Source organism: Lonchura striata, chromosome 8, assembly GCF_050655825.1.
Source record: "Lonchura striata isolate lonStrDom1 chromosome 8, ASM5065582v1, whole genome shotgun sequence".
NCBI lineage: Eukaryota > Metazoa > Chordata > Aves > Passeriformes > Estrildidae > Lonchura > Lonchura striata.
This window is the reverse complement of record NC_140710.1, coordinates 25,071,097-25,084,478: the sequence shown is the minus strand read 5'-3', so window position 1 is coordinate 25,084,478 and position 13,382 is coordinate 25,071,097. Positions and strand designations below refer to the sequence as shown.

The 13,382-nt window shown below is 40.6% G+C and overlaps 1 protein-coding gene across 3 annotated transcripts in view; it reads right to left on the bottom strand.

Annotated features, from left to right (window-relative positions):
• Positions 1 to 204: 204 nt before the first annotated feature.
• LOC144246744 (uncharacterized) overlaps positions 205 to 13,382 on the bottom strand; it is a 32,394-nt gene continuing 19,216 nt past the window's right edge. For 2 of the 3 annotated variants that reach the window (XR_013340413.2, XM_085586625.1), the window contains 2 exons: positions 12,682 to 12,769; positions 5,779 to 8,792 (listed from right to left, as the gene is read on the bottom strand). Coding sequence is in view for 2 of the 3 variants with exons in the window: in XM_085586625.1 (XP_085442751.1) it covers positions 8,648 to 8,792; positions 12,682 to 12,769 (233 nt within the window). In the remaining variant the exon portion in view is untranslated. Of the gene's footprint in view, positions 291 to 5,778; positions 8,793 to 12,681; positions 12,770 to 13,382 lie in introns of those variants that run through there. The other variant, XM_085586626.1, reaches the window with a different exon arrangement.

Below are 13,382 nucleotides of genomic sequence, written 5' to 3'. Positions count from 1 at the left end.
GTGGGTTAGCTGCTCTTGGCCTTTCAGTGGGGTGGGCTCTGTTGAGTGGAATCGCTGGAGGTTTGGATGAGGTGCTTCATTCAGACTAAATGTGAACCAGGGAGATTTGTGGGGAACTTTTGATTACAGTAAATGGACCAGATCTTTTGGTGTTGCCAGGTAATATGGGAAAGGCAATAAAGGATGGACACAGACAAATATAAAGGTGGTGTCATGGTATTTTACTTCCAACGTGAGATCTGTGTGGAGTCCTTAGGAGCTGCAAGGCTTTTCCAATGCACAAATCCTCTCTAAAATGAAAAAAAAAAAAAGAAAATCTGGTTTGAATGGGCTGTGATTTTTATATGTTTTTTAGGTGGTGAAACAGAAATGTCCCAGGGTTGTGTGGCACTTTGTGTCTGCACTGCAGCAGTGCTTTTCACTGACTGCTGCCTTGTTGTTTACAGCTCCTTCCTATAGTAAATCTCCACTATTGTTTTGTCTTTATTGGCTGTGCCAGAAGGCTATGGAGCTAAAGCACATCACAGCTCTCCTCCAATACTTATGAACCCTTTTCCATTGCTCATCCATCATTTTAACTGGCAGTTATCTTGATGTAAAATATCTGGAAGTCTCCAATCACCTAGAATGCTCAGGATCTGGAAACAGTAGGGATTTTGGAAGCAACTGTTCATTAATAGAAATTATATAAAATTAGCATGAAAAAAAAAAAGAAGAAAAAATATTAACTGTCTTGCTTAATTTATTTCAGAAAGTTTTTCCAGCCCAAAATCATGTCAGCTTTCCAAATTCTTCCTCTGGCTGACTGATTTTATGAAGCCTGCATCCTTTCTGCCAGTCATTTGTAACAGGGAGAGATCCTGAAAAGACACATATTTAAACATCCCTTGTTTTAAAGTTATGTCCCAATGAGGTGGTTCTATAGGGCTGTAGTCTTCTCCCTTTGTCTGTTTATTTAGGGTATAAACCACATTTCCAAGCACCATGCTCACAAGGTAAGGCACAGACTGACCTTTCTCTCTGAGTTAACAGCTGGTTTAATCAACGCATCTATGCAATGGTTGGACTTAGATGATTTTTGAGTTCCCTTCTGTTGGAATTCTGGATGCTAAGAATTTTAAACTTTCTGTGGTTAAAGGCACAGACCCACAAGAGAATACTGCATTTGACCTGAGGTCATGGAACAGGCTTTTAAAATTGATTAATAGCAGTGGGATTACAGGTGTGTAGTTGGTTAGAATTGTGTAATATCACAGGGTGGAAAACTTAGAATTTGGGATTTTAGAATATAGAAATAAATATGAAGCAAGATGAAGGTTTGGGGATGGAGACAGGTTGTTCTTGTTTACCTTCTTCCTTCTTCTTCATAGGTTTGGGTGATGTTTTGTGATTGGACAGAAAAGTCCATATTGCAGACTTTGAAGGATCAGTTATTGGGTTAGAAGGGAAAATAATCTAAGTGTCCTTTCTTAATTGGATAGTTCAGCCTTAAAAGACTTTGAAACTGCACATCTGGGGCCATTTTGTGCCTTGCTAATGAAAAAGCTGATGAACTCACAACAGTGAGACTGTAACATAGATAAGAAATAATGAACACCTGAGTCTGAACATAAAATACCATCTCAAGTGCCTTCAATCCCGACCTCAAGAAAGCAATACCTTCCACCCCAGGCTGTTCTGTGTCTCTGTGATAAATGGTTTTCTTCTGGGTGAAGAGGAACAGGACAGTCCTGGCTGTGTCCATTTAAGTGTCCAGATCACCCAGCAGGCTGTGTTTGGACAAGCACGAGTTTAGAACAAGCGCAGCCAAGGCAAAGACTTGGAAAAGCGTTTTGTCCTCAGAAGATTCAGCTGTTGCACAGGATTCAGAACAACTGAAGGGCCAGTGAAGGTGTCCCTGCCCATGGTGGGATGTCAGAATAAGATGGTTTATAAGGTCCTTTCCAACCCAGACCATTCTGTGATTCTATATTTGCATAGCCTAAGCTTCCAGAAAAGAAACTGAGTTCCTTATTCAGTACTCACTGGGAACACTGCACTGAAGGATTATCAAAAATCCTCAGGGGTTTGTCTGTCTTGGTGTGATTGAGCCCAGTTGGATGCCCAGTGCCCCACCAAAGCCCTTCCTTCAGCCCCTTCTTCAGCTGGACAGGGGGAAGAAAATGTAATCGAAGGCTTGTGGGCTGGGGTAGGCAGAGAGAGAGATCACTCAGCAATTCCTGTCATGGGCAAGACAGATATGACTCGGTGAATTTATATCAAATCTGAGTAGGTGTAAACTTAACACCCCTTCCTCCCACCCCTCCTTTATCCCTGGGCTCAACTTTACTTCCAAATTCTCTCCCTTGTTTCCCCACAATGGAGTTTGTTTTCCCAAGTTTCCCTGTATTCTTTCAGGAATTCTTCACTATTTTTATAGCTAGACTGTGCTAGCTGTCAATACTGTTTGAAGAATTGGCTGATTGTTCCAAGTTAACCAGCTCTGTTCTATTTGGGAACTTGATGATGATGCCTTTGGTTGTCTTTAGTTGTTCCTGGTAGAGGGGAGTCGTGGAAGTCAAATATCCCAGGGTATTGCCCATCATTAATGGACAATAGGATGGAAAATGGGAACCTCAGGTTTGCCAGTGTTTTATACTTCACAAGCTTTAGATAATGCACTGCAGCAATTTATTTGATTTTAATGACAGAGAGGAGGAAACATGTCATTTTTCAGTCATTTCACACATGCCATTAGCAACATAATTTGAAAAGATAATGATTTACAAGCCACCTGCTGTCTGGCAGATGCTTAAATATTGGCACGTGCTTGGAATGTGGTATGGAAGATATCTGAGGGGTTTAATTGCCCACTAATGCAATAGCTTCTGTTCTGTGCAGGTTAATGAGGGAGAGTTGCTTTGGAAGTACATCTGCCAGGGATCCTGTTTATTAGACAACCAGCAAGGATGATCTTCACAGGTTTAGTCACTTTTTTGCAACTGTTTCAATATTAGTTGCTTCCAAATGGCAAGAAATGGGGAAGAACATCAGGCTTGTAATAAAAGGAGACCTTTGGAAAGCATTTTGAGAAGGAAGCTCATGTCATGACCTAGTATGTCAAAAACAGTGACTGATATGTCATCTAAAATGTACTGAGGATGTCTGATCTGCTCAAGAGTGAGTAGATAAAGTCATGTCCATCAGGAGCCACTTTTATGAAAGGCCCATGGCATCCCCAATCCTGTGCTAAGCTCAAGGTTCCTCCTGAGTGACACTTCCAGCAGCTCAGGCTCACATCTTGCAGTGACTGTTGTTTATTTATGGATGCACACATTCCTTTAGTGCACTTAACAGCAAAGAGCTGAAGCAAATTGGCACCATTTTCCACTAAAATTTGAACCTTGATCTAAAGAAGACACCTGGATGGGAAACAAAGCCTTTCACGTGAGTACCCCCAGGGGAATTGGCATCTTGGTCCAAATTCAGTCCTGAAACTGCATTTGCTTACTCCTACTCCCTTTTAGTGAAAAGTAAGAAAATCCTCACCCTGAAACCCAGAAAATCTCACACATCAATAAGACAAACTGGCAGTCACTGTGACAGCACTGGAATTCTGGGGTTCTTGGATAAGTGCCTGATGCAGGAGCAGCACCCAAACCACTGATTCCACAAGTGGACCCAAGCCAGCTGCAGACTGGGAACCCATAATGTCAGTTTTTTATGCATATTGGTGATGACTGTAAAATGTTGTAATAGTCTTGCAGACAACAAGGTAACAGAGTCACCACCAATGCATTTGTGAGGTTTGTGCTGGAAATATTAGAGTGGGAATTTGCTTTAGCCACTCCAAGGTAGGTGATCTCAGGCACTAATCCAAGCCAGGTGGAAAAAGCTGGATGTTAGTTAAATGAGAGAATTATAACCTACTAAAGCAGATAAAGGAGCAGAGCTGGTGCTTTAACCAACCTGGGCATCTTTGCACAGACAAATCTGGCCAGGCTAGAGATGCCCAAGCTGACTTGAGTCACAGCTTTGGTACAGAATTATCTTTTCCTGTCTCCCAATGCCGTCTACCAGATGAATCAGATAACTATTTTTTTAATTCCAATTTTTTATTCCAACTTGCAGTGATACACTGGAAGAAATGACCACCCCTCTAGGTTTTTCAAGGTTGCTGAAAATTCAGCATCATTTGAAAAACTGGATTTTAAGCATTCTTGTATTTATCCAGTTTACATAAGGATTAGAAGCTCTGCTAAATCCGTCTAGGTATAAATTTCAAACAATGGCTTGGAGAAACATCTATAAAAATGGAAGCACTAACAGTCTCCAAATGTTCCCCTTGATGCACAAGTCTAAGTGAATTGTGGAGCTGCTTCAGCTACAGCCTCATTCCTTCTCCTGTGATTCCCAACTATCTTAGCCATAGTTTTGAGTGATTAATGATTGAAATGTTATTTAAATCACTGAGCCTTCCTCTGTCAGAATTCAGAACTAACTTGCTAATGGGGAGAAAACTGAAAAATCTGTTCATTGTTTCTTTCTTCTTCTTTTGAGAAATGCTAAAATCTTGGCTATTTCTGTTCTCTGCTACAAGGACAACATAAAGGGATGTCTCAGAAGGAGTGATCATGTAAACATTTGCCCCTGACAGATAAAGCAGTGAGGAATAAACTGGCTCTGACAGCATTAACAAATTTCCAGTGCTGGGTTTGAAGGCATTAGCTGTGTAAAGGTTTGATAATGCTGTGGCTTTCAAATGATGGTCTCAGCAAAGTGCTTAACAGATTTGTCTACTGTTTCCCATCTGTAAATGACTACATAATTTACACTTTTAATGGGTGTTAGATTACCTGTCTGCCATTAGACTCTCAGGCTGCAGTGAATGAAAAACAGAAAACACCACTTTCCCAGGACATAAATTATTTGTTATCCTCACTGGCAGCCATGTATCAACCTCTGTGTCACAGCACCGTGGCTTTGGAAAACCCCAATAAAACGGATGGTTATAACCAGCCATTAATTATATTTAAGAATTTCTGTCTATTACCCACAGAAAGACAGCTGGGGAAAGGTTGTTTTATCATTGTGGCTGGTTAGAATGATGTTTAATCAAAACAGTGATGTTGAACATTGATAACCTGGGGAGATAATCTCTGCCATAATAAAGGTGACCTTTAAAAAAAGGTTACTTCATTGAGGCCTCTTTTTTTTCCTTCTTATCTGGCAATAAATTGGAGCATTTATTATGCCATTAGCAGCATTTAAAATCCTAAAATAAATACTGCAGTAGGTTGAGCACATACAGATAAAACACTTGAAAATATTTCAAGGTTTTGAAGACATGTAGGAGTAAACAGGACTTGGTGACCTAACTTGTTATTATCTTTTTCATAAAATCACCTGAAAAAATCCTAAAAAATGAATGGCTGCACGGTTAATAAACTCTGTAGAAGATAAGCTATAGCCTTTGAATAGGTTTCTATGTCTGAAACGGTATGATAGAGTTCGGATAGAGAATTTTCTTATATAGCTTCAAAGTAACGTGGAAATTAAAAGGAATATCATTCCTCATGTGCAAATTTATTAGCAGGCTTTCTGTCCTTATTGGCATGCAATGAGGTCTCCTCCATCTGTGTGTCACACTGATCAATCCTCTAAATTATGTTCATTGATGCATTTCTGGTGTATCCTCACTCAGCTCCAAACCTTAAAAAAACCTGGGGGAATTGAATCCAGCCTTGCTCTAAGCTGTTCCTAAACCTTTCCACTTGGGCTAAAACTTGGGCCAGACTTCCTCTCTCAGTCTGGCCACTTTCTATGACTTTAACCCCCCCATCCCCCCTAAATCTCTACTCCCGTCCCAAATTCAGGGACAGAATTTGGTTCTCCCTGGGGACATGTGGACAGCAGCACCAGGGGAGAGGGGTGAGCTGCTTTAAAGGAGAGCTTTGGTAGCTAAAACTGGCCTCGGTTTTTGATGGAAAATGTTTGCTTTTGTACTGATGGCACCAGAATTTCTATCACAGAATTTGCTGGTTCATTTCCTTAAACAAGGCTGGTAAAGATGAGCTATTTCCTTAAGTACACCCTGCCAGCTGAATTTTTTTTGTCTTTTGTCCATTTTCCCAATATGGAATATGATCATTTCCCTGATTCCCAGCCGTTGCCTGGGCCTCTATTACCTAAAGGCCTTTTAGCACAAATGAGATTTTCAGTTTCTAATCTAATCTTGAATGATGATTTACCCCTCCATCAAACAGGCCTGTACTTTGTGTCTAATTTACACCAGTTTTGAGGGTCTGATATAGTGCTTATTACAGCTATTGCCAGTGTGATATGAACAGACCTGTTGTAAATAAGAATTAAACCCTGTAACTCAGCCTACTAAAATAATCTTATTTAATGAAGTTTAATTTCTGTCAGACATCCTATTTCCCATTGTGTATAATTAAACTCAAAAATAACTGCCCAGCAACTAAAAAGTGTTAAGAACAAAGACAAGCTGCAGTCTTGAATTTATTAACAATCCACTGTTTATTTGCAATGGTAATCTGCTATTTATATGTTAACAATAAAATTAAATTTATTTGTTCATCAAGGTATATTTTGTTATAGTGACTCCAGCTACAACTTTTAGGACCTTATGGCATAAATCCAAGTATTCCTAAGTAGTTATATCCAAGATATGAAATGTAAAATTAATACAAATGTGGGAAAATAATTAATACTAAGAAATTGATTGGCAGTCTCAGTGAAAATGTCGTCTTATTTGCATTACCAAGTTGGTATACCTTGCTAGTACTCCATTTTTACCTTAAATTATATTTTTCTGTAATAATTCTAGATAATCTTTCAAACCGAGGTTTTATGGGTGTCATTATTTCACAGAGGGAGAAAAGAAATACAACAGGGTTGTGAAAATTTAACACTCCATAAAAGTGCCTGTCTGCCACACTGCCAGCCAGGAGAGATGGGCCCCCAAACTTCCTTTTATTTCCCTAGAGCCATCCCAAGGCTGGGAGAGGCACCAAGTGCTCCCAAAAAGTGAGGGAGATAGCCTGTTTTGAGCTGAAATTCTCACTTTTAGGGTGTGAACTGAAATATCTTTAACTTAGGGCACAGCCTGAGCTTGGCATTGGAAAGAAGGGCTCGGTTCAGGCAACACTTCTGGTATGAATTCCAGAATTTCCAGGTGAATCAGAGGCATTTCATCTGGGCTTGTAAACATTTTTTCTTCGAAACAAGTACCAGATTTTAGCTAGTGTAACTCAGATTTCCTGGTAGTCTCTCACTCTTTCTCAGCCACTTTAGGGATCCTGTAGCTGGGACAGTCAGTAATTATCCTGCTTTACCTCCAAGTGAGTGAACCCTGGTGCACAAGGACTGACATCCATCCCCTTCAGGCCATTTATTGATCTAACTGGAGCAAACTTTTGAGCATCACTGTTAAATTAGCAGCAGCCCAGAAGTGCTGAGGTGCGTTAATTCCCAGAAATTACATTGCTCAGGGAGAGTAAATCCTCCCCTTTCTGCTGTTACAGACTATTGTTCTGAAATACAGGTCAGGTTGCTGCTTGCTCATATAAATTGTTGTCTAAAAACTAAACCATTCCTGCTCCAGTCATTGCACAGATATCTGCTCTGGTGCCTTTTTGTTGCTGTTACCCTCTCACTCCTCCTCTGGCTTGCTCAAGTTATGTATGTCAAGTGTGACAGAGTCACATCCCTGTGAAATTTTGTGCTATGACCAATTGATTTAGTTTGTTAAAGTAATTCCTCATGTAAACATTCAATCCTTGCTGTCCTTTATTCCTCCTGCTGTACTGACTATTAACACGGAGTTAGAATCGATTGTGGCTGTGGAAGGTTTGTAGATCTTGCACTCAGCTTGTGCTCTGCTGCACACACAGAGCTGCTGAGAAGAATTGATGATTCTTTACATGTCTCTTCATGAAACACAGGGAAAATGTGGGAAATTGCTGAGTTTCAAGAGCTGTAGGCTGCCAGAAGAGATTTCACCAGACAGAGCTGCTCTTTGGCCAAATAATGGTGCATTTTGCTCTCAGCAGCTCCCTGTAATTGTGTGTGCTTGTCATTCCCACTCTGCAGCTTCTGTCCTTTACAAAACCATTTCACTTTCCACACCAGTGTGTGGATTGCTCCCCTTCCCTACTACTGGTGCTCCCTATTGGGGCTGCTCAGCCCTGCCACTCCCTCTGCTGCCAGGGTTTCTCTTCCTTCCTGCAGTACTGCCATTCCTCCCCATTCCCTCTGCCTGACAAAGCTGCCAATTATTCTTGGGCATGTCCCACTTGTGGAACACTTGCCATGGAAATGAAATCTCTACAGCATTTTTACTGAGGTACCAACTCTCCCTACACCAGGTGCTGGCAGAGCATCCCTGAACATCTGACTCCCTTTGAAATCCAACAGCTGCTTTTCCATTTAATCTCACACTTGTCCTTACTCAGGGAGAAAAAGCAAACTCCAAAACAGCCTGTATTTTGGGTTGTTTGTGATGCATTTTCTAAAGGTTATGAGTGAATTTAAAAATCTATTGAACCAAGGCAAAAATAACTGATCCTGACTGAAGGAAAAAAGCCAGCAGAAATTTCAGGGACGTTTAAGAGCTTTCATACATCAAACTCCTTTCCAAATGTTCTTAGACACCTTGTCCTTTCCATGCAGGGCTGGAGAGCAGGCTCACTGTCTGCAGAAACGCTGTGAAGATTGGGGGAAGAGTGACCTGGGCTGACGTCAGGCAGAGCAGATCCCTTGCTGGCCCAGAGAACATGGATTTGACCTGCCTGGGAAGGAAATGTAACGATGAAGTGTCTGGGCTCAGAGTATTCAGGGTCTGAGCACCCCAGGAGTGCAGGGAAAGCAGCTAAGGCAACATCAAATGCTCAAGGGATCCTGTCCCACACATCAAGGCAAATGTGCTGTTCATCACTGAATAAGCACATTTAGAAATAAGGGTAAAAATCCTGAGCAGAGAGCAGCACCAACCTCCTGGACCTGGGACTTGGAAGAAGGGCTGGAGTGACAGGACACAGGGAATGGCTTCCTGGGGTATTCACATTCTCTGAACAGAGACAGACATGATTCTTTCTCCCAGGATTTTTCCTGGGAAGTTGTGAGGTGCAGTGAGAAAGTTCAGAGAAAGAATAAAACTATTCTTATCTCCATTTGCTGCTCCTGTTGTTTGGCACATGTGGAACGTGTTATGGGAGATTGTTTACTAAAGAGTAAATTTATTAATTGGACACTGGTGATGGTTGTTTGGATTGATTGGCCAATTGGACAAAGCTGTGTTGTGACTGTCTGGAGACAGTCATGGGTTTTTTCCCTGGGTATCTTTTTACTCTGCTATAGTTCTAGTACAGTATAGTATTAATGTAACATAATTTAGCTTAATAAAAGCAATTTATTCAGCCTTCTGCATCATGGAGTCAGAGTGCGTTATTCCCAGTGTGTTATTCCCTGCTTCAATAGCTTCCCACATCCAGAGGCAGCATTAGATGGGATTTTGGGAAGGAATGGTTCCCTGTGAGGGTGGGCAGGCCCTGGCACAGGGTGCCCAGAGAAGCTGTGGCTGTCCCTGGATCCCTGGCAGTGTCCAAGATCAGGCTGGATGGGGCTTGGAGCCACCTGGGGCAGTGGGAGGTGTCCCTGCCCATGGCAGGGGTGGGATGGGATGAGCTTCAAGCTCCCTTCCACCCAAACAATTCTGTGGTTCTATGACTGCTTAAAAACGTGACAGTTGTCACCTGAAAGTGGCAGGTTTTTTATATTAAAAAAGTGTATGTTCCTTGTAACCCCCTTGTCTACAAAAATCAGGTATTTGGTATGCACTTATCAGGTCCAAAGTACTGATGAAACTTGTATGTGACTTAAAAAGAAATAAGAATGTAATTTTGCATTCTGAATTGTGCTGCTGGTGACAGCAGTCAAATGGCAGATTTTCAAGGGCAGGAGCAGGAATAATCATCTTGGTCAAATTACAGTTTTAATTTAAGAAAAACTTCTTTCCTTACCAAGAATATTACCATGCATATTTTCATTTTATTAGTTTATGTACACAGCCACTAAATTATTTGCATGTTATAGGATTTTATTTTGTACTTAGCAAATGAATGACATCCAAGCAATTTTAGATTTAATTTGATCAATATTTAATGAACTATAATTATCATTACAACTCTGAGTTTTGCACTGCTGTATATTGCTGCATAATGTTTAATCAAGGGGAGAGAGAGACTAAAATATAACTGGAAAACAGCTATAAAGTCTATGTTAAAGAAATGTAGTGGGATTATTAACTAAATTACAGCAGTCTCATTTAATAATTTTCCTAGTTACAGTTTTAAGATTGAATGTCAAGAGCACTTCCCTAATTTATATATTTAGATGCCTGCAATATATATTTTTTAAAAATACATACACAAAGACCAAAATTACTCTGTGATATCAGAGTTTGAAATCTCTGTATGATTGGGAAAAATTCCCAGGTGCAGTAGCTGGGAAAATGGGAATACCAGATAAAAAATATATCAGCTTATATGGACAAAAGTGTCAAAAGATTTGGTTTATACATTGGTAAGGGCCAGGTATGAAAATATTGCAGGAATCAGCAAAACCATTTAATGTATCTGAAAATAATGAAATAGGTCAGGAAAATACATTAAAAAAATGTAATTTTAAAAAAGTTTAAAATTTAACCTCTTTTTCCACAAGATAAATATTTATTTTCCTCAGAAATGCAGGTCAGTGTTTAAATTTAGTCATAGCAATGTGATTCCTCAATTTTGGTAGTTAAGTAAAGCTTGTGGACACTCTGATACTGCCAGTGAGATAGAAATACATGTGTGGGCAAAACTCATTAGGAAGTTTGGAAAAAGTCAAAAACGTTCTGTTTTATAAAATCTCAGAATTGTTTGGATTAGAAAGAACCTTAAAGCCCATCCAGTGCCTCCCCTGCCATGGGCAGGGACACCTTCCACTGTCCCAGGCTGCTCCAAGCCCTGTCCAGCCTGGCCTTGGACACTGCCAAGGATCCAGGGGCAGCCACAGCTGCTCTGGGCACCCTGTGCCAGGGCCTCACCACTCTCATAGACAAAAATTCCTTCCCAATATCCCATCTAAACCCTCTTAAATTGGATAACCAGCATTATTTCCTCTTGTAATTTCCCAGTTTCAACTGGAGCTATGTGAATGTTTCAGCCATTTTTGAAATTATATTCTAACAGCTGATCTCTGGAGTTTTTCCTTTGGCTCCTGAGAGGTGTGAGTGCTCCTGTGGCTTACTCTGCATTATCAAGGGACAAACAATGGCATTCTTGACTGTGGTGGAAGGAAACCCTTTTTCCCAATGAGCCCAGTATTTTCACACCAGAGTTCTTAATCCTAAATTTGGTGTTGCACATGTCGGATGTGTGAGAGCCTGTGCATTTTTCAGTGGCCTTCAACTCTGGTTTTAGAAGGGAATTTTCTGGTGAGCATGCAATTATCACACTTAATAGACACCAAAATAAAGATACTCTTGGAGTTTTTTGAATATTTTCCACAAGTCTTTATAACTTGTAATTACTTATAAATAAATTTCAGCCAGCAGCAATGCCTTCTACAACTCTACAGCTGTGCATAATGTGAAAACACACTTTTGCAAAGCCATGGCATGACTGCTTTCCTTTGCAGTCATTGATTTGTCAGTGTGAGAAGCTGTGGCAAAGCTCTGTCACTGCACTCCCATGGAACACTGCCAATTCTGTCAGAGGAATTACAAGTCACAAGGGTTTTAGTAGTGTGATAGTGAACTAACACAGTGTGGAAAAGTAGAAATTTGGCACTTTTAGAATGTAGTTTGGGGGTCCAAGATGGAGGAATCTGGGCATGTCCTGGCCTTCTTCTCCTTTGTCTTGGTGTGATGGTGACACTCTTCTATTGGTTCAAGGTACAGATTCACTGTCTAACATGGATTTCAGGAATTGGTAAAGAAATTATAAGCATACACACATAGTTTTGAGTATATAAGGTGGGAGATGCCCGAAGCTCGAGGACAGACTGCCATGGCTTCCTTTCTGGACGGAGCTCGGCAGGTCAGAGAAAGAATGTTATAAATAAGAAGAAATAAACAACCTTGAAAGTGCAATCAGACTCATTCCAGGCTCCTTCTTTGGCTGTGTCAGGCTAGGGGAGCAAAGACTCTTTATGATCTCCAGGTCACCCTGACCTTTTGAACCCCCAGACATCAATGAGTAGGGAGGAAGAGAGCTCCTCATGGTCCTTTGTGTTATTTTCCCAGCTGAGCCATATCTATTAAACTGCTGTCAAGGACTTCATGTAGTAAAAATGAGAGTTCTCCCTTCCTTTTGTCAGAGAACTCTCCAATCTTGCTTCCACTGGATTACAAATCTCTCATCAGCATCCCTGGCACCTGGAATTCTTCTCTGCTTTTATGGAAACTGAAAGTGATCATTACCAAGCAGAACAGGATGGTGTTTTGAAGGAATTGCAGTGGACGCATTTGTTTTGATGGATGAAAAGGAAGTCTCACTTGAGGAGGGAAACAGTAATTTATGCATCACTTTAAAGTAAAAACCAAGAGCTTTGGAGATAAATTTCACAGGAAACAAATCTGGTTGGAAATAGGAGCTAATTCTAATATTATCACAGGACGAAGCTGCAGAAACCTACCTGGAGAGAGAGCAGCAGGGCAGGCTGAGAAGACTGAATTCCTCAGGAAATGCTTTGTGATATGCTAGAATTGGATATGAGACAGCAGCTGAAAGAAAAAAACAGAAAAAACAAACAGGTTTTAGTTTTGAAATAACTTTGGGATTTGTGGCTGCAATAAAGAGTAAAGACTTTTCAATTATTTTTTGTTTTAATTGCAGTCTAGGTAAGTCCATCTGAAGCAGTTGAGCCTGGTCAAGCTGTAGATTTTCACTTGGATCCAATTCCAAACTCCAGACCCAAGGCAGGTCCCAAACTGAGTTGAGTTTCACCCATCACAAAGTTAAAGAGAATGTGAAAAAAACCCCACATATCCTAATGAGTCGTGTGAAAACCGCATTATTCCATGGCCTTTGATGAAAATATGGTGAGGCTCAGAGGTGAGATCTCTACAGAGACAGCTGAGAGAGAGATCTATAGAGTTCTGTTAGGATTTCTCTATGAAATTAAATCAGAGGATATAAAGAACAATAAATATGCCTGACACATCTATGTACTGTATGTGAAAATTATCCTGCTCCTGGGGTGGTTGGTTTTGGTTCAATAATTCAGGTTTATTCTTTAGCAGCATGTCCTCAGAAGAAAATCTGTAGTTTAATTTTGTCTGTGCCTGAGTAATTGGCAGAGAATTCTTGTTGTTACATGGAAAGATTCATTTTTAG